The 19,511-nt window shown below is 41.1% G+C and overlaps 1 protein-coding gene across 1 annotated transcript; it reads right to left on the reverse strand.

Annotated features, from left to right (window-relative positions):
- Positions 1–949: 949 nt before the first annotated feature.
- TM4SF20 (transmembrane 4 L six family member 20) lies at positions 950–13,134 on the reverse strand. Its single transcript, XM_012642511.1, has 4 exons — positions 12,952–13,134; positions 6,658–6,723; positions 2,944–3,095; positions 950–1,228 (listed from the first exon to the last, which is right to left on the reverse strand). The coding sequence occupies exons 1-4, from the start codon at positions 13,132–13,134 to the stop codon at positions 982–984; spliced, it is 648 nt and encodes a 215-aa protein (XP_012497965.1). The 3' UTR covers positions 950–981.
- Between the last annotated feature and the right edge of the window lie 6,377 nt (positions 13,135–19,511).

The raw sequence follows: 19,511 nt of genomic DNA on the forward strand, positions 1-19,511 counted from the left end.
TATTTCTCCCAATTATCCCTAATAAAGTTCACATAATGCTTTTAGTTGAAGCATGTCTTTGTTCTCTTAATCTAGAACGGTTCCCTCACTCAACCCATCCCACCTTTTTTTTTTTTTTTTTTTAAGAGATGAGGGTTTCCCTCCATCACCCAGGCTGGGGGGTGCATTAGTGTAATCATAGATCACTGTAGCCTTGAACTCCTGGGCTCAAGTGATCCTCCTGTCTCAACCTCCTGAGTAGCTGGGACTACAGGCCTGCGCCACTGCACCCAGCTAATCTTTTCTCTTATTTTTTGTAGAGAAGGGAACTCCTGGGCTCAAACAATTCTCCCACTTTGGCCTCCCAAAGTTCTGGGATTAAAGGCCCGTTTTTTTTTTTTTAGTAACATTTTTTTTTTTTTGATTGAAAACAGGGCCATTCTTTGTTTACTGTACCACCTTTGGGATTTGTCTGAGTGTTTCCTGCAAGCTGGGAACTAGATCTAAAGACTTAATTACATTCAAGTTATATATTTCTTCTTTTTAAGTACAAAGAAATACAAAAAAAAAGCTCCATACTTGTATTTCCAGGATGACTTCTGTTCCTTCTCATCCTGCCTTCCTCCTCCTCCCCATCTCCTTTTTCCCCTCTCTCTACACACACAAGAATATAGAGGTAGAAAATTCAAATAGCACAGAATGGAAAGACACAAAACTGATCGAAAGCTTCTCTCCACCTGTCCCCAAAGTCAACCACTGATGATCTTTCCTTTCTGAATGAAAGTGTTGTCCATTTACAACATGCTTCCTCTGAGAAAAGCTGGTGGTGGTTTTTTTTTTAATCACCTCAACTTTGTTGACTTTGAAAACAACTTTTCGGACTAAAAGAACTCATATAGCTTTCTAGATAATGTTCTATTACTGAACTTCTTAAAGAGTGTATTTCGAATTTAATTCGTAAATTATTCAAACTACTGGTACTTCCATTTTATTCCCATTAAACTACACAACTCGACTTCTCTTAGAGACTCCACACAGACAGCCAAGGAAACCAATGATGATCTGACTGAGCCCAAACAGGACTTCAAGGATTCCAACAAGCAATAGACCTAAAAATACTGAGAAGTGAATAATTGTATGTTGGGCCGTGATGTCACTGCTGGTGGGGTTATTGAAACTGCTAAGAATTTCAATAACACAGGAGTTATTGAGGAACCACTGCAGCTCGAAGGATTCTCGATGAATGTCACTGGAAAACAGGAGAAAAGATAAAAATAAGATATTCAGGTATATCCCTGACCAAAGGAATGCAGCATTGTGCCCAGAAAGGAACAAGTATAGTAAGATGGAACACACTTTTGAAATACTGTGCCCAGAAACTATCGCTAAGACAGGGTTTCTAAGCATGTGTTTATAAACCTTCATAGTGATAAAACTTATGTTCATTATATATCCCATTATTTAACAAGCATTTCTATAGTACATCTACTCTTAGGTTGAACCATATGAAATTGCTGTTACTGTATGACATCAAGGATTGAATATCAATAGTTTTGTGCGGCTTGGCCTATTTATGCAGGCACCCTTCTATTTGCTAAAGATACGGAAACAAAAGAAAGGATCCCCCCTCCTCTAAAGGAGCTCAGTTCCTAGTGCAGAACTGCAGTGTGGCATCTACTCTAAAACCAAATGTACACTTTTTGCTCACAAAAGACATTTTAAATATGTCTGCTTGAAGTGATTTGTGCCTGTTCTAACAGGGCTATGGAAAATGAGAAACTTTTAGTCCTCACACATCTATCTCAAGATGATTTTTCTTTAGTTTATTACAGAGTAAGGATGAAGTGTTTTTAGGGAGTTTGCACTTCTGAATACCAATAGCTGACGTTCAACATAGGAGAGGACAACAGTATGTTCAGTACATGGAATATGAGTCTGCTTTGCGAAGTTTGCAGCAAGCATAGGATCACTGTTGGAACTGTTTGCTGGCATAGTCCATCTCCCCAGCTAGACTGGGAATTTTCTGAGCTCTGGTACATTGTGGGCTATTGCCTTTCAAATGTGTATAGCATCTGTGGTAGAAATCTGTGGTCTACTTCAAATCTATTAGTAAGGGGAATTTCTTTGGGTTTTGATTCAAAACAACTGTGCTATGCAAATTTTGAGAGACTTTTTTAATGTAGCAAGGTAAGGGAAAGGGGGAAAACAATTTTTTATGTAACGGCAAAAGTAAATTCTGCTTATTTACCAACTGGGCAGCTATATAGATAGGTAATGCATTGGATTGTTTTTCTTTCAGTTTTTACAAATTGCGCCTAAATTTAGTCGCAGAACCATCTTAAAAGATGAAAATGAGCCATTTACATGTAATGCTTCAGTATTATTTATTATTACATGACTTAAAATGTTGATCCATTCCCATGCCTACGGTAAGGTCTGCACGAATCTGTTAGCTGCTTTATTTCATTTAGGGCCTACGGGCAAGACTCTACATTTTATTTATTGTGTTTTTATTAAATTTAAAAAATTATACATGTGATATGTGCTGATGGTTTACAACTTTAATTCGGAAGTGTGGAAAGTAAACGTTTCCTTCACTCCCCCAGGAAATCCCCCTTTACCATTCTTCAAGGATGAAAGTTAAGTTTCTGGTGTATATTTCCAGAGATTTTTTTATATATATACACATATGTAACCATAGATTTGCAAAAGACAGGCATAAGCCATTTGAGATCAACTAGTCCTTTTAGATAAGACCATACCCAGAGCATTCTAAATGCAGCGATTCTTCCATTTCTGTATGAGATTATGCGAATTGGGATTAATGTGCTAAATCCCTAAGAATCTGTTTGTCCCAGCGGTTGCATCAAGGAAAAAAGAGGCATTGTTTCAGTACTGTGCTATTCTCATCTAACTAGCTGCCGCTGTGTGAGATGGTAAGACAAGGAAAATCAGGTTACTTACCTTAAGTTTGTGAATGAAAATTGACAATTGGCAGTACTGTTGCCTTGGGAGTTACACACAAGAGGACCTTCTAAGAGAGCCAGGAAAGACACCCAAATGCAATACACAGCACCAATGACTGTGATTATACTGAAGAGCGATGAAAGAAACATCTAAAAAATAAAATAGGGCCATTTGCACATGTTATTACCTGTTCTGGGTCTGTTTCAAGCTTCACCAACATATGCAGTCTTTTTACATCAACTGCTGCCATTCTCTAGACACCCCATAGTCTTAGATCGTAAGATCACAGTTTGATTAGGTGTGAATTATAAAAGAATGCAGAGGGCAAAGTCTGCCATTTGGTGGTTGGGCTTGCCACTGACTCAAAAACCTCGACTTTATATTCCTGAGCGTTGTTCATGTCATCTAGTTTCTCCTCCATATTTTGTGTACTTCCTTCTTAAAAGAATCTTGACTAGATCTTAACCACCCACATTTCGATGTCTGGTGTCTTGGCTCGCAAATCTTTAATCTAAATTTGGCCCTGATGCTCCAAGTGTCTGGTGGCCGGCAACCTGCCGTGCCAGTCAACAGCACAGAGCTGGCGCGGGACTCCCCGCCCTCGGCACTACTGGTGTGTGGGCATCTTGCTCTCTGCTCCCGGGGCCTGTTCCTGTGCAGGACGTTCAGCAGCAGCCCTGGTCTCTACCCACTAGATGCCAACAGCACCGCTCCCCCCACTCCCAGCCCGGTGGTGACAATGTTGTCTCCAGACATTGCCAAATATCCCCTTGGGGTCGGGGTGGGTGGCCAAAATCACCTCCGGTTCAGAACCACTGTGTTCAAAAGTTAATGCTCATGTTTTTCCAAAAATAAGTTCTTCATGTTGCTTCAGGGACGTTGTTAGTCCATGATGATTGTGATTACTGCAAAATCAGTAGAAATGAAGTGAGGGGATACTTCTTTTCCTTTGGTAGAATAGTACTGCAGCTCCCAGAGGATGTATGTGTTGTGCTCTCCAGACCTTCGTTTAGAGGGTAGGCAGAATAAAGTGGCTACCTATATAGTTGTGTTGAGGGACGTTGTACTTCACATGTATTATCTCATTTAATTCTTTCAATAACTCCAAAAGATAGGTACTATTATCATTTCCATTTTATGAATGAGAAAACTGCATTTCTTAGAGGTTGACAAACTCGTCAGGACTCACAGCTGGGAAACACTGGTACTAAGATACCAATGTTTTAATCACTGCGCTAACACTTCTTCCAGCTGGAAGCACGGAATGATGGATTTGGAGTCTAATTCAAGGCCTGGTTCTCCCACACTACTGTCACCTATGCAAGTTACTTCAATGTACTCATCAAGAGGTGCCACTGTGTTTATTTTTTGATCATCTATTACTTCTGACTTCTCGTCACTGCAGGGGAGTCTGGCTGCAGAAAGTGATCTGGGCGTCTGTATTTCCTGTAGAGTGGGGATTCATTTAAATGATTCAGCAAAGCCATTTTGCATTCAGGAACAAAATCAAGAACTGGAAAAGGGGAAGAAGCCAGGAACGGTTAAAATAGGGAACAAGCCTTGGTGACCCCTTTCTCTCCCTGCCAAGATTTAGCCTTTGTCATTTTTATGATGCCTTAGTCTTATCTAGACCTGGAAGACGCCAGGTAGGACTTAAACATACATGGCTGCCAACAAGTGAGAAAAGCTGCTAAGAACTTTTTTATGATATTTAATCAATATAAACGGGCGATTCTGATTAAATGACCAGTGCGGTACCCCCTTGGCATTCCAGGAGCTCCTGTAGCTCCCCAGCATGTAATAATCTGTAATTTTGCTGAAGCCTGACTTTGGATTATTTTCAAGGCGGATATGGGGGAGCAAAACCTCCTAGTGAGGTAAGCCAGGCACGAAAGTGGCTTCCTTATTCCTCCCTTGGTGTGTCTCAAAGGAGAGAGAACACTTAAGTGATCACTGAAGAGAAGTATGAAAGAATATGTGCAGGAAATAAAATAGATTCTTAAATATGATTTGAGGGAAAAACCTATATAAGTGTTTTGATATTTTTGAGTTAAGGGATTCAGAAATATCTCAGGATGTCTCTCTCTCTCTCAAGAATGTTGCAAGTACAATATAGAAGAGATACAAGTCAATTCCAAATTATTACAGTTTATAGAGAAAAATGACAGGGAGAGGAGATGGAAAAGTAATATTTATTGAATACCTAAAATGTGTCAAGAACAAAGATAAACTAGACATAATTAAAGTAATTATTGTAATCCTAGATAAATAGATCAAATGTCAGAAAAAAAGGAAGTTTAAAAAAATATTTTGTTACGGATATAAATATCTATTCTCTTTACTAGTGATCCTGACACCTGGAAACACATCAGAATCACCCTGGGTGCTTTTGGAAAATACTGATGCAGAATCTCTGGGGGCCACCACGGCACTGGTATTTTTTTTTTTTTTTTTTGAGACAGAGTCTCACTATGTTGCCCTGGCTAGAGTGCCGTGGCGTCAGCCTCGCTCACAGCAACCTCAAACTCCTGGGCTCAAGCAATCCTTCTGCCTCAGCCTCCCGAGTAGCTGGGATTACAGGCATGTGCCACCATGCCCGGCTAATTTTTTCTATATATATATTTTAGCTGTCCAATTAATTTCTTTCTATTTTTGGTAGAGACGGGGTCTCGCTCTTGCTCAGGCTGGTCTCGAACTCCTGAGCTCAAACAATCCACCCGCCTCGGCCTCCCAGAGTGCTAGGATTACAGGCGTGAGCCACCACGCCCGGCCGGCACTGGTATTTTTTGAATCTCCCCAGATGATTCTAATGTTCCCATGTGTCTGAGAACCCTTGCTCTAAAACCTCAAGCTCAGCCAGGCATGTTTACTGCGCTTGTTAGGGATCTATCCTTCCTTAAGGAGTTACGAGAGCCCTCGCTGTTACTTAACAGCAAAGTTCATGGTATGAAGAGTGTGAAGACTGTCAATTTTGGAGTTTGGTGGACCTGGATAGAAATCCATCCTGAATGTGCCCGATCTCGTCAGAAATCCACATGCCTGCTGTGCTACACTGGCAAAGTATTCACTCTCTCTGAGCATCAGTTTCTTGGTCAGTAAAACACAGATCTCACTCTTTCCCATCTAAGGGTTTTGAGAGAATTAAATGAGATAGCTTATTTGAAAGTGTTCTGAGCAGAGTGACATTTAGGTTAATGAATATAAATTTACTTATAATTTAGTTACAACTTCATGCATAGTAGGTAGGTATCAAATGTTTGAAAAAAAAAATAACTGGCATCTCCTTTAACTGGATAAGGGCAATTATTCGATTCCTAGCAGACCAATCTTTCATATACATGAGAGAAAAGAGAATATGTTTTCCCTAAATGTTTTATACGCACCACAAAACTAACAAGTGTTTGAGTACTATGAAATGGATTACAGCTCTGGATGTGACTAACAAACCTGTCTTTGAAAACCTTTAGATTGGTGAACCGAAGATTGGGGGAAGGACTGAAGGCTAGCTCCAAAGCTTCATTTTTATGGGAAAAAGAAATGCCTTCTCACTTTCCCTCGTTACCATATAATCATGCGAAATAGCATGTTTCTAGGACGGTGGCCTGCCGGTGGAGCCCCACTGTGACTCAGCAGATGACTCAGGGTGGCTTTGCTTAGATGTCAATAACTATCTATGCACTTCTGCATCCAAGCCAGTCGCTCCGTACTCACCCCGACACTGTTGTTGCAGCACGCTCTTTTTCTTGCTGCCAAGGACATTATCGTTGCTGGAATGACCTGGAAATTACATCAACAGGAAAGATGAGTGTTATTACTTCTTATCAGACGAAGGAGCAGTAATCTCCGCCTTCCACTTACTACCAGTTTTGGGAAATCAAGGCTCAAGAGAACAAAAAGGAAATTTGGCAGTATCCTTGGTCTTCTGAACTTTGTGATCCCAATTTCAACCGTAAAGCTTAAAGGGTGCAGGGGGGATTCAAGATAGCAGTTTTAAAGTCTTCCACCTACATCCCTAGTTTACTTCGAGTCATCTGCAGAGAGACTTGGATTTCAAATAGATTAGGATGACTTCTTTACGCATCATTTTGGAACAAATATTCCTGAAAGAATCGATTGCATCATCCAAAGTTCACTTTTTTTCTTTTTTTATTACTACAACCCACAGCCACTTATCCAGTTTCCCATAAGTTGTCTGAATCAGTCTGGCAAACCTCCAGAAAGAAATTGATGGCTTTGTTTGCCCAGCGGTTGGGAACATCGCCACGCCCTCCCCCTCACGTCGCTCTTCTCCCAGGGTCCCTGCCATCTCGCTGGCTTCCCCAACCTTATATTTGAGAATTACTTTTGGTTCCACATTCCCCTTTTTGCTCCTGTGTCTGTGATACGCAATGACCCCCCTTTGCCCTGCTGTGCAGCAGTCTGGTATAGCCTGCGTTCTGTGTTAAGGGAAATGCATATGGCCGAGGAAGGCTGTAAGAAAGGACGCCACGTTCTCAGGCCTTGGGTTTCAACAGCTATGACTAGAAATTCTTCCTGGAAGGAGTTTTGTATCACTGAAGGGTGGAATGTAAATTACTTCTTGCTACTTGAGAAATTTTAGCTCTAAGTGTTTTTGCCGTCTCAGCACAGCTGTCCGCGAGTCATTTTCTCTCTCCTTCTGCTCCCGTTTTCTAACACTTTCCTGAGCTCTAACCACGTGCCAGGCGCTGTTACAGGTGCTGTGCATGCTTCAGTTTATTCCATCCGCATAACAATCCTATCAGGTAGGTGCTACTATTATCGCCATTTTACCCGTGAGAAAACCAAGGCACAGAAATTCTGGGTAACTTGCGAGCGTGGGAGAGTTGTGATTCAAAGCTCAGCATTTGGGCTGCAGACCCCAGACTCTTCCCCACTATTCCACGCTGGCTCAATTGTTACAATTCTCCCCTATTCCTGCCTACAGTTTGTTCATTCTCGTCCCCAACCACCGCCCTTGCGCAGGTCATTGTTCTCCCAACTGCTCCTTCTCTGATCTGTTTTTCCATGGCCACGTCTCCCTTTTTTCTTTCAGAACAGGTTTAAGGTTTACACCTCTTACGAGGCAGCTTTTCTGACAAACTTCACCCCATCTGATCGGGTGCTGCCCCCATGTCACTTTGTATTGTTGTCAAACTTTGCCTACACATTTCCTTGAACACCAATACCCTCATAGTTTAGAGGCCACATATATGGCTGCCCAGCAACCCCAGGGCACAACTGAAAACCCAGAAGAAGAAAGAAAAGAAAGGCTGGGTATGGTGGCTCATGCCTGTAATCCCAGCACTTTGGGAGTGCCGAGGTGGGAGGATCATTTGAGCCTAGGAGTTCAAGACCAACCTGGGCAACATAGCAAGACCCTGTCTCTACAAAATTAGCCAGGCATGGTGGTGCATGACTATAGATCTAGCTACTTGGGAAGCTGAGACAGGAGGATCACTTGACCCTAGGAGTTCAAGGTAATGGTGAGCTATGATGGTACCACTGTGCTCCAGGTTGGTAGCAGTGTGAACCTGTCTCTAAAAAAGAAAGGGGAAAAGAAATTTTAGCCCCCAAATAGGTATTAGCATTCATGCACTAAGCCTCTTTTATTGTAAGCTACACTGGCCTTCTGAGCTTACAAAACAAATCATTTAGAACAAGAACTGGCAAACTATGGCCCACCACCTCTCTTTCTGTAAATAAAGTTCTATTGGAACACAGCCATGCCCCTTCATTTCAATATTGTCTTTGGCTACTTTTTGCACACCAACAGTAGAGTTGAATAGTTGTTGAAGAGGCTGGCTTGCAAAGCCTCAAATATTCACTATCTATCTCTTTACAGAAAAAGTTTGCCAACCACTGTTTTAGAAAATTCATGAATCTTTTAAAAGAAAGTAGACCAACATTACATTACGACTTAAATGGATAAATCATGCCATTTTCCTTATCGGTGTAAATTAACTCTGCTAACTTTCTTGAGGATTACTTTATTTCAGAGATGCTAAATATTTACTTTCATGATTCCCTTGCAAAAGGGTTTTATAAAGTAACAATAACTTATAGTGTATGAATCACCACCCAGTTGACTTCACGGTATGTTAACACATCTTTGTTACGTCGATTATGGGTAATTTGATAACTCACTGTGTTTCAACCATTTTGCCCCTTCAAAACTTTAGAAATTGGAGGGGGTCTTTAATGGGATGGACCCTAAAATGTGAAAGAGAGAGACTGTGTGTGTGTGTGTGTGAATGTATGTGACTGCATTATAAATCTTCCAGATAATTTCCTGTCAAAATGAGTAATCATGAGAATACTCTTCCTCTTCAATTCCTAAACATAGTTGAATGCCTAAGAGTTTTTGTAAAATTAGAAGTCTTATTGGTCTGTTGTTTTTATAAGGAAAAGAAGTATTGTTCATTTTTCATTTACAGAAACCCATACTTTTATAAAGTTTTCAGATTAAGTTATAAGATTTTACAAATGAACTACAAAAAAGCTTTAGACGATTAAAAATTCTGTGATAAAATTTGAAGATTTGGGAATTCTCTAAGTACTTAAACATAACACACAAAGCTGTAGCTCATCATAAATATAAAAACTGTATTTTGCAAATGTTTCTCGTGAATAGTATCTTCTAATCTGTTTAACTTTAATAATTTGTTCTCTATTAAGGTGTCAGTAATTGACCTTGATGTGCTACTATTATGTAATAAGTGAGCTCAATGAATTAACATGGTTAAGATGAGGCTTAAAATTAACTTCATAGAAAATAAAATGGCCTTTCTGTTTATAGTTTTCAAGGAAAAATGTGGGGTTTTTTTAAATACTCAAATAACAATCTGTATTGATTTTTCCACTTAGCAGATAGTAAGTTAAAGATAACTACGTATGTAACATTTTTACCTTTAGTCATGGTTTCAAAAGATGAAAAGGTTCACCTCTGTTTTGGGTAAATCATAAAACCATAAAATGAATATATTTCATGAAGTAATCAATAATGAATTCCATAGTTTGTATTATTAACTGCTTCCTGCTAATAATTGTTTTTGAAAAAATACTAATTTGAAATGCTATAGCAAGTTTGGAAAGATTTCAAGTTATGTCTAAAGTGCTCATCCCAGGCAGTGATTTCTTCTCTATTTGCAAGTGTATTGAGAGTTCAATATTTTGAACTTGTCAGTATTTTGATGGACATTGGAAAGGACATAATTCCCTTTGGAAAAAATATTCTCCCACATTCTCTATATAGCTGAGGATCATGAAAACACACTTGTATTCTGAGTGTTCCTGCCACCCACCCATTTGCTTGTGGGCATAGCCTAGAGTTTGAGGCTTTATCTTTAAAGTATATATTGGACTTTTCAAAAGGCTGTTTGATGCTTTAAGGATCTTCTGTCACACTGAGTAATAGAGACAGGCTGGCATTGATACGTTTCATTATTTATTGAGGGTGGTAAAGTAAATTTAGCTGCAGAACAAGGAAGTCCAGATTATAGGTTTATATAACCTTTCTACGTATGATTCAGTTTCCTGGTCACTTAACTATGAATTAAATTATGGATTGCCTCTTCCACCTCTGGCAGCCCGAGACAGGTGTTAAGGACTGTGGTACTAACACTGGTGGAAAAGCAGAGCTTTGGAGTCATAAATCTGGAATTGGGTTTCTCGCCCACTATGTGACCTTGTTAACATTCCTAGCCTTCTGTTTGTTGGTCTGTAAAACACAAATGATAATATCTGCCCAGGTTGTTACAGAGATTAAATGAAATAGGACTGTAATATATGAACCCGGTAGTTGGCACTTTGCAGGTGGACAATAAGTGGAAGATTTGTGCCCCTTTGTCTGTCTCTGTGTCTTTGTCTCCTCTCTCCCCCCACCGAGACGTCCACCTCCCTAAAATGAAGAATGCAAGTGATGCAGGCGTGTGCCGTCACCACCGCAGGCTCCTTTAATGCTAGTACAAAAAAAAAATTTTTTTAATTCTCATGGGGTTTGGGGCAGAATGAATTTATATCTAAAGCTACGTGAGTTATTCTAAGTGGATTGTCCTAAGTCAGGAACTGTTAAGAGCTTCATGGAAATTGCCATCGTTAAGTTATGCTCAGCCAGCTCCTTGTGCTTCTGACGTAAGCGAATGCAAAGGAGACTTAACACTGCTCAAGGAGAGAAGCCGTCTACAGGGCGGAAAACAGACGCAAGGATTTACAGTTGCTTCCTTATTGAGCAACGGGTTTTCTCTCTTTTAGCCTGGAAGAGAACTTTCATGGCAGTTTGAGGAAAACAGCCCCAAATTTTCCTTTAATTAGCTCTTTCTTCCTGAAGCAGGTGAAGACATTGCTTGTGATGGTAAAGGAAACGAAGCCATCACCTTTGGAGGATGCTTCCTAGAATGGCTTTCTTACGCCAGAGTGGTCTCAAGTCCAGTGTACCAGCTAAAGGATGGAGTCCTGTCTGGAGTTTAATACATAATGGCCTAACAGGGTTTTTGTATAAGTCTGGGATAAGACCAGTAGCAGCAACTGATCATCATTAAGAGTTCATGATTCAAGTAAAAACTGTGTCTGAGTTTCCTTTTTCTCCTCTTTTCTTTCTTTTCCTTCTTTCTTTCTTTCATCATCATTAAGAATTGGTGATTCAAGTAAAAATTATATCCTGAGTTTCTTTTTTCTTTTCTTGTTCTATTGCCTGGCTGGAGTGCAGTGGGCACTATCATAGCTCACTGTTACCTTGAACTCCTGGGCTCAAGTGATCCTCCTGTCTCAGCCTCCAGAGTAACTAGGACTATAGGCATGCACCACCACACCTGGCTGATTTTTAATTTTTTGTAGAGACAGAGTCTCACTATCTTGCCAGTCTGGTCTTGAACTCCTAAGCTCAAGTGATCCTCACACCTCTGCTTCCCAAAGTGCTGGGATTACAAGCATGAGCCACCATGCTCGGCCCTGAATTTCTTTAAAATTTGCCTCCATGTTTCTTTATCTCTAAAACACTGATAATATTGGTCTTTGCAGCTGTCACACACACACACACCCACTCAAACTCATTTCTCTGGCACTGACTAGACCCCTGGTGGTATTAACAGACAAAAAGAAGTCTCCTGGATGCTGAGTTTTCAACTTCAACATCCACATCACTATTTTACGAACATGGAAACAAAACCACAGGATAAATGATTCGTTCACGATAATATATTGGAAACAGAACCATAGCTGAAATATTCTGCCAGATCTGAAAAGAGTATTCCACTCTATAATGGGTCCTGCGGAGGCCTACTGCAAAATTCCCAGGAGAAGGTCTGTAAATCTAACTGTTGCAGGTGCCTCAGGTGATTCACGATCGGTTACATTCAGCAGTTTCCACATGGCACTGCTCTGCTGCAGATTTCAATACAGGCAGCAAGATTAGTAATCATCAAACTATTAAACAAGCTCAATGATGTTCTAGGTCTAGGATCTATGTAATAGCTTGAGTCAAAAAGGCCTTGAGGCCAGAGACCCAGGATTTCAAGTTCCTACCTCTTAGGTAAACTCCCTTCAGCTACAGACCACGCAACATTCGTGCCTCACAGCACCCCGGATAGTCATGGAGCGCGGGAAGGTTTCTCCTCATTCCTGTTGGGCAACTTCCCACTCCTATTGCATCCCCTGTAAATACTTAGAGACTGGTGTGGAGCAAAGAAGAGTCGGGGGAATGAATTCAGGAAGGTCCCCAATACTAACAATAAAGCTTAGAAGAGCAGGCTACATGAGAAGAAATGGGAGAAGTAATAACCCAACCAACTTTGACCCATTTAGTATTTTTTGCCCAAGCTCCCTAGCCTGTACCACATAGTTTAATTTGCCACTCTTCACTGATGAGCAATATAAATTAATACATTATCCCTGCTCCTAATTGTAACCTAAACCAAGACGTAACTAACTGCAAGGCTGAAAGATAGCCTTCAGGAGTTTGGTGAAGTAGGCAGGCCCTTCTCCAAATCGAGTCAAATAAATATCACTCACCATCACACCTGCTCCTATAATTCCTGGGAACCACCACTCAAAGCAAGAGACGGGATTTTGGGGAAATCGGTCTTCCTCAGTTAAGCTGAAAATCAGAGGTACCGCGTTGAGAGCCACTCCCAAGATGAGGAGGATCAGCAGGGAGACCCCATTGCAGGACGTCCATCCCTCATAGCAGGTCATGGCCTCCCCGTCCAGGTGGGAACCTTGTCAATGTAACTGTGATTGTGCCGCACTGTCTTGCCTTTTATCCCAACCTTCTGGTTAAAGTTTAGCAGTTATAAAAATGAATTGTGGAAAGTAATTCAGAGTCCAATAGGGCAGGACGCTATTATGACAACTATGATGGGAACTAAGAGTAAGTTTCTATTATGACGGGATGAAGGAAGGAAGGCGGAAAAATCTCTGTGGTTTCTGTGAGATAAATTTCCCCATGAAAATAGGCAGATTAAAAAAAGGTGGATTTAAGATGAGCTCCTCTAACATACTCCTTTCCTAGTATGCCTTATAAAAAGTAAAAATAAGACTATCCAGTTAACATAAACAAATTTTCCCTGTTTTGTTTCTATTATTGTCAGCTATGGAAGTATCTTATTTTAAAATTGTTTAGCAAGAAAATGAACATGTATGAGATTGAGAGAAAAGTATTTTCTCTGCTGCAAATGTCCTAGTCAAAATATTAAGGTTCACTTTCAGGCTGTATGTTCACGTGCACACAATAAAAATTTTTTTGATGTCGTATTAATTCTGGTCTTGTCGACCAATCCATTTGGAGAGAGCCCACCTAAGACATGCGGGAGGTTTGGCTAATACTACCAGACTGAAAGGTAGCAATAGGAGAGGGATTGGAAGGGAGATTACTGTATCTTATTTTATTCAAACCTCCAACACTTAATTGGCCATGTACAGTGCTTTCCATTTCCAGACTGTGGTTCCACATTATCTCTCTGCTGGTTTGTGAACTCTTACAAGAGAAGACTTTATCAGTTGGGATAGGCTTTAAAATACAAAGCGCTCACGTAAGCTCGCTGACCATCATGACCAACATGTGGGCTCTGCTCATGGTAGTTACTGAGAAACCCAGACTGGAGGCAGCAGCATCTCGATCCAGGCTTTCATGATCGCAGAGGCAGGGTACAAAAATGCGGTGAGCCACATTCTGGATCTAAACATTTCTGCCCAGAAGTGACCCGCATCACTTCCGTTCTAAACGAGTCACTCAGTTATGCCTGATTTCATGTGCGGGGTAAAATACAAACAAATACAAAAAAAAAAAAATGCCTAGAAGAAAAGAATGGAATGTTAGGCAGCTCTGATATCTATAGAGCCTTCCTTCTACTTCTGTGTAATCCCCAGCTCAGCGCAGAGCACGGACTCAGCAAATGCGACCGGGAATGGGAGTTGGCGAATGCAGCAATGCAGTCAGTGGTGTCCACAAGCTCAGGTGCGATGGGCTGGGAGAGCAGCAGCCCGTCCTGCAACGGCAGGAGGGCACGCAGCCTGTGACACTGGGTGTCCCTGGTAACGGGCACTGAAACATTAGTTCCAGTCTGGGGCTCAAGCTGGAAATGACTCTTCGTACCAAAGGATTAAAAATAATCTGCCATCACCACAACACACAAAGCACTGAGAATGACTGAAATAACACCACTGCAGCTAGGTTGCGAGATGGGAGATGCTTCCGTTGTATGATTCGTATACTTCTGCATGGTTGAGATTTCTAGGACAACTACATAATTTTCTGGAGATATACTTTTTATTTTATAAAAACAATTTAAAATTGCCCTCCCACTGAGTCATATAAATTATATGATTATGTAAATACAGAATGTTATATAAATAAATTATGTATTTATTACCGAGTTGAATGCATGGGAAGTAGTAGTTACTTATTTTGGAATGTGGGCTCTACAATTTCAAATCTTTTTGCAGTCTTCATAAGGTGTTGAACTGAAGAACTGTTTGGGTAATTGTTTTGTATCTAGAGACCTGAACTGGTTGGATTCTACCTGACCAGGAGAATCAAAAGTCTGATTTCCAGAGTGTTTGTCAGAAGACCCAAACTAAGTAAGCCATGTGGTTTTGTTAGTAGGCGTAACATAACTTATTTCCACTTGAGTCTGGTACTCCTTACACTTGTGGCTAAAAGTAAGTATATGAAGAATTCTGTGAAAATGTAGACATATAGTCTGTATGTTATGAAGATGATATTTAAGGTAAAGATGAAAAGGAAATTAGCTTATAACTGAAGAGTATGGAGTATGGTAGACAACTTTTTAGTATCTGCCCAACAAATACATCTCCTTCCGTAAAAACAACCCCCTGCAACTTACATGCATAGAACTTCTGTATCTCATTATGGAACTTTGCTGTCCTGGCCATTGCTGATTGGAATACTGGTAAATACAGAAGCTAAGCTCTTCCAATCTCTCCCAGGAGCTTGGAATTAAAACCAAGAGATACTAGTTATTCTCTGTCATGTATGCAATGGGAGGACATGTGTATCAGTTAGGATTAAGCTTAGTTACATGTGAAAAGAAATTCAAAATAGCAATGGCTTAAGATAGCAATATAGTTATTCATACACACAAAGTCTGGAGGTAGGTACTCCAGACTGGACTTGTAGCTCCACTTCTTCGGGTATCCTTCCATCTCATGGATCCACCATCTGTTTGATCTCTTCATTCTCATGTTCAAAATGTGGCAACCATCATATCTTCTCTCTGCTCAGAAGGATAAGGGAAGAGGCTTTAAAGGCTTCTAAAAAGCCATCTCATTGCTTAGAATTCAGCCAGGTGGCAACATGGGAAATGTAGTATTTATTCCAAGTGGCCTGTGCCTGCTTAAAGTTGGAGGGAGGAATGAGACAAGAGGGTATTGGGTTGACAACCAGCAGTCTCTACCATATCATTTAAATTCATGAGCTCTGCCTGGAGAAACGGAGAAACTGGTCTGCACAAAAAGAAGGAGAAGGAGGAGGGAATGGATGAGAGAGGAAAGGGGAGTAGGAAAGAGAGAGGAAGGAGAAACAGATGTACAGGGAGAGGAGGTGACAGACCAAGTGGCTTTAGAGGGAGGCAGAGAAAGGGTGGCTGCCAGGCTTCCCCGCGGCTTTTTACTTCTTGATTTCTACCCTGTGAAGAGTGACTGCAGGTCCTGTCTTTGTTTTCTGTGACATGCCTGCATATTCTTATAATAAATTATCCCTTTATACTCCTTTTATTGGGTTTCTATTTTTCTGCAACCAAAAGAGCTAAAACTGAACGTTACTAAAATCGAAGATAGAAAAGTACATGAATAACTAGTCACATGGGATGTCAAAACAGCAAAAGCCTCAGAGTTCAGGAAAAGGAAGGATTCCTTCAAGATGGGCTTTGGAGGATGGCTAGCCTTTGACATAAAAAGATGGTGGAAAGAGCATTTATTGTACCAGGGTCAACCAGTTGCAGAAAATCAAAATTCTAACTATGTTAAGCAGGAAGAGATGTAATTGGGGAATCATGCACAAAATTGCTGGAAGGGCTAGAGGAGCAGGCACCAGGCTCATCTGCAGAAATGCCTCCCAGGACAAGGCATGACTGCTTTACTTGCCCAGGGGGAGCTGTTGCCTGTAGAAGGGCAGGGTAGTCAGAAAGGCAGGGAAACCAGGAAACCGCCTCTGGAGTGATTCCGTTCGAGCACACACCACTACAGCTGTAGTCCAGGACACCACTGCCACCGCTGTGGTCATCACCCTCCACCTCCTCCTGAAGTTTTCGACACGTGTTGCCAAACATCAGTTGCATCACTGTCCACCTTCCTCAAAAACAACAACCAAAACAAATCAAAACGAACACAGTGAAATACTATATTTTTCTAGTGTTTTATTAAGAAATTATATTTAAGAAAATAAGGGAAAAGTAGGAATCTATAAGAAATGTCAAGTATATAACCTATATAAGCAGCTATGTAAGTGCAGAAGTTCCACAAAGTAAATGTTGCAAAAAAATAGAATATATTAAAAAGCATTATTTCATTCCACCGAGCTCATTAATGTGAATTTTTGCACCCTCATGAGGTGAGCTGTGGCCTGTTTTTGTTGCAGTGCAGATTATGATTGTTGGATTGTATTGGACTCAGGGTGATTTTTATTTGTATGAACAGATTTTAATGCCCACTATAGCCAAGGCACATAAGAGAAAAAGTATGAGGTATATAAGAGAAATCTTTAGAGTGTGACGATGGAGAGCCTATGAGTTTAGTTTTGAGAACTCAATCGGATTCACGTGTTGTTAGAGCTGAAACGGTCCTTGGAGATTCTTAGTTCAACCTTATTATTTTGTGCATGGATAAGCAAGACTCAGGAAGGCTAGCGACTTGTCTGCGGTCAGGCTGCTCTGGCAAAGCATGGACTCGAATTTGGGCTTCTGACGTCTAATCGGGTGCATTTCTACTTAATCACATGGCCCAATGTTTAGGTGAAACAGAAGAGATGAAAATACAGAAGGTCTAAAGACCTAAGCACAGGAAAGGGCCACCTTTCCAGGGGCAGAGCCAAGCAGCCCGCCTAGCAGCAGCACTGCTTCTTGCAGCCGCCCCTCTGCTGGCAGCAGCACTTCTGCTGGCAACAGCCCTTCCCGCAGCCACCGCCGCAGCCACACGAGCCGCAGGAGCGGCGGCAGCAGCAGATCACGGGCGTGCTGCAGCACCCCCCGCAGCAGCCGCAGCAGCAGGGGCAGCAGCTGGAGCAGCAGCCCACCCGGTAGGACCTGCAGCTGGAGCAGCCGCCGCAGCCACCGCCGCAGCCACCGCCGCAGCCACTGCTGCAGCCACCACAGCCACCGCCGCAGCCACTGCTGCAGCCACCACAGCCACAGCAACCCATGGTGTCAATAGGGAGGACTCAGGCGAAGTGAGGAGGGAGGACTCAGGAGAGGTGAGGGAGGTCTGATGCCTCCTGCCACTGAGGGAGGCCCTTATGTACCATCTTCAGCTTGGGCTTGATCCAAGCACACGGTTTGTTCCCTATTGTCGCTTATCTCAATTTCCTTGGGAGAATTTTACAGCGTCTCTCGTTTACTTCCTTCTTAGCGACTTTTGACCTCATACATAGCTAATTTTAGTTCTCATTTTATTTGCTGTAAAGGCATTTACAATAGGTTTATGAGGATCTGAAATATGTCGCTATCATATTGATTTCTGTACAACCAATGAAATTCTAACACTGAAGACTTATCTAAATTGTGGGCATGATTAGAATTGTGATATCTATACGTTTTCATTTTTATTTGATATTATCATTGATCCCTTAAGTGATGGTGCAAAGAAATACCTTCCAAGGCTGATGTGTCTACCAATTAGAGGCCTCAAAACTTAACATGTCCAAATCTCCAATGTCCCAGATTCAAGGAGAAGAATAGCCTGTAGGAGCCCTTCCCATCCTGTTTTAGGCTTCCTGCTGCCCTGGTTAGTTCTCAGATTTTGCAAATAAAGGAAAAGATAGGCTGGGCACCACAGCTCACGCTCTGCCCATAGGCTCAACTGAGAGCAATAAGAAGGGAGTAGCCAAGAGCTCACTCTTTCTACCTTCTCATCCCAGAGGAAAGAGGAATATATTAATACTTCTGTGAGAAGGACACGGATTAGGGTGAGGGAGAAAGAAGAGAGAATGTGGGGCTCTTTTGGAGTTTTGTGCCCTCTCTGTGGCAGAGCAATATTAAAACTTCCAGGAAAAGATCTGAGTAGCAATCCTAATAATCATTTATTATGTATCTGCAATAAGTAAGCACCAGTAAAATAATAGAGAGCTATCTTGCTTGTTTCTCAAAGGAACTAGTTTTCCATATAGTTTCTAATCTAGTGACCATCATTGTTTAGACTTAGAGGGTTCGACTATTTGCAGTTTTGTGCATGTGGAGCACACAGGACAATGTCTGCAGTATTGTTCAGAGTAATGAAAACGTGCAAGTCATTGGGGAATTGGTTGAAGTATAGCTTATCAATTCAATTAATTCAGCAAATATTTATTGAGAGTTTACTATGTGATAAGCACTGTTCAGAGCATGGGATACATCAGTGAACCAGCTCCCTGCCCCCTGACGCTTCCACACTCAAGGGAGGAAACAGAAAATAAATAGAACCCAGAAATATCAGGAAAAAAAGGAAAATTAGAAGTGTAAGGGTGGTTTTCTAATTTCAATTGAAATCATATCAATAATATGTGCTATTAATATGTAGCTTTTAAAAAATGAGACAAAGGCATATAGTATAAAAGATCTCAAAGACTCATGAAGAAAAGGAAAAAAAGAAGTTGCAGAACAACATGAACTCACTTAGCTATGGCTGTAAGTGTGTGTGTATCTGAAAAGATCTGTAAAGATAGCTACACACCAAACCGTGCTATATTTTTCTGGGCCAGCTCTCCATTTAAAGGGGTGTTTGTTCTATTTTATCCAGAATTTATAAATGTCTTGAAGAGAGGGAAGGCTTTGCAGAGTATCTAGTCTAGCATATTGTCAGGAATAAAAATGATTTCCATATATTTTGAAAAGGTTACATAAAGTTTAAAAAAATTAAAGTTG

The sequence above is a fragment of the Propithecus coquereli genome, unplaced genomic scaffold, assembly GCF_000956105.1.
Source record: "Propithecus coquereli isolate 6110/MARCELLA unplaced genomic scaffold, Pcoq_1.0 Scaffold18, whole genome shotgun sequence".
Classification (NCBI taxonomy): domain Eukaryota; kingdom Metazoa; phylum Chordata; class Mammalia; order Primates; family Indriidae; genus Propithecus; species Propithecus coquereli.

Excerpts from the sequence above, each read along its gene's own strand:
- TM4SF20 (XM_012642511.1), bottom strand. The coding sequence starts at position 13,134 with ATGACCTGCTATGAGGGATGGACGTCCTGCAATGGGGTCTCCCTGCTG. Across the intron at positions 6,724-12,951 it reads TTATAGGAGCAGGTGTGATG|GTCATTCCAGCAACGATAAT; the intron begins GTGAGTGATATT and ends TGTAATTTCCAG. Across the intron at positions 1,229-2,943 it reads TTTTCATTCACAAACTTAAG|TGACATTCATCGAGAATCCT; the intron begins GTAAGTAACCTG and ends CCTGTTTTCCAG.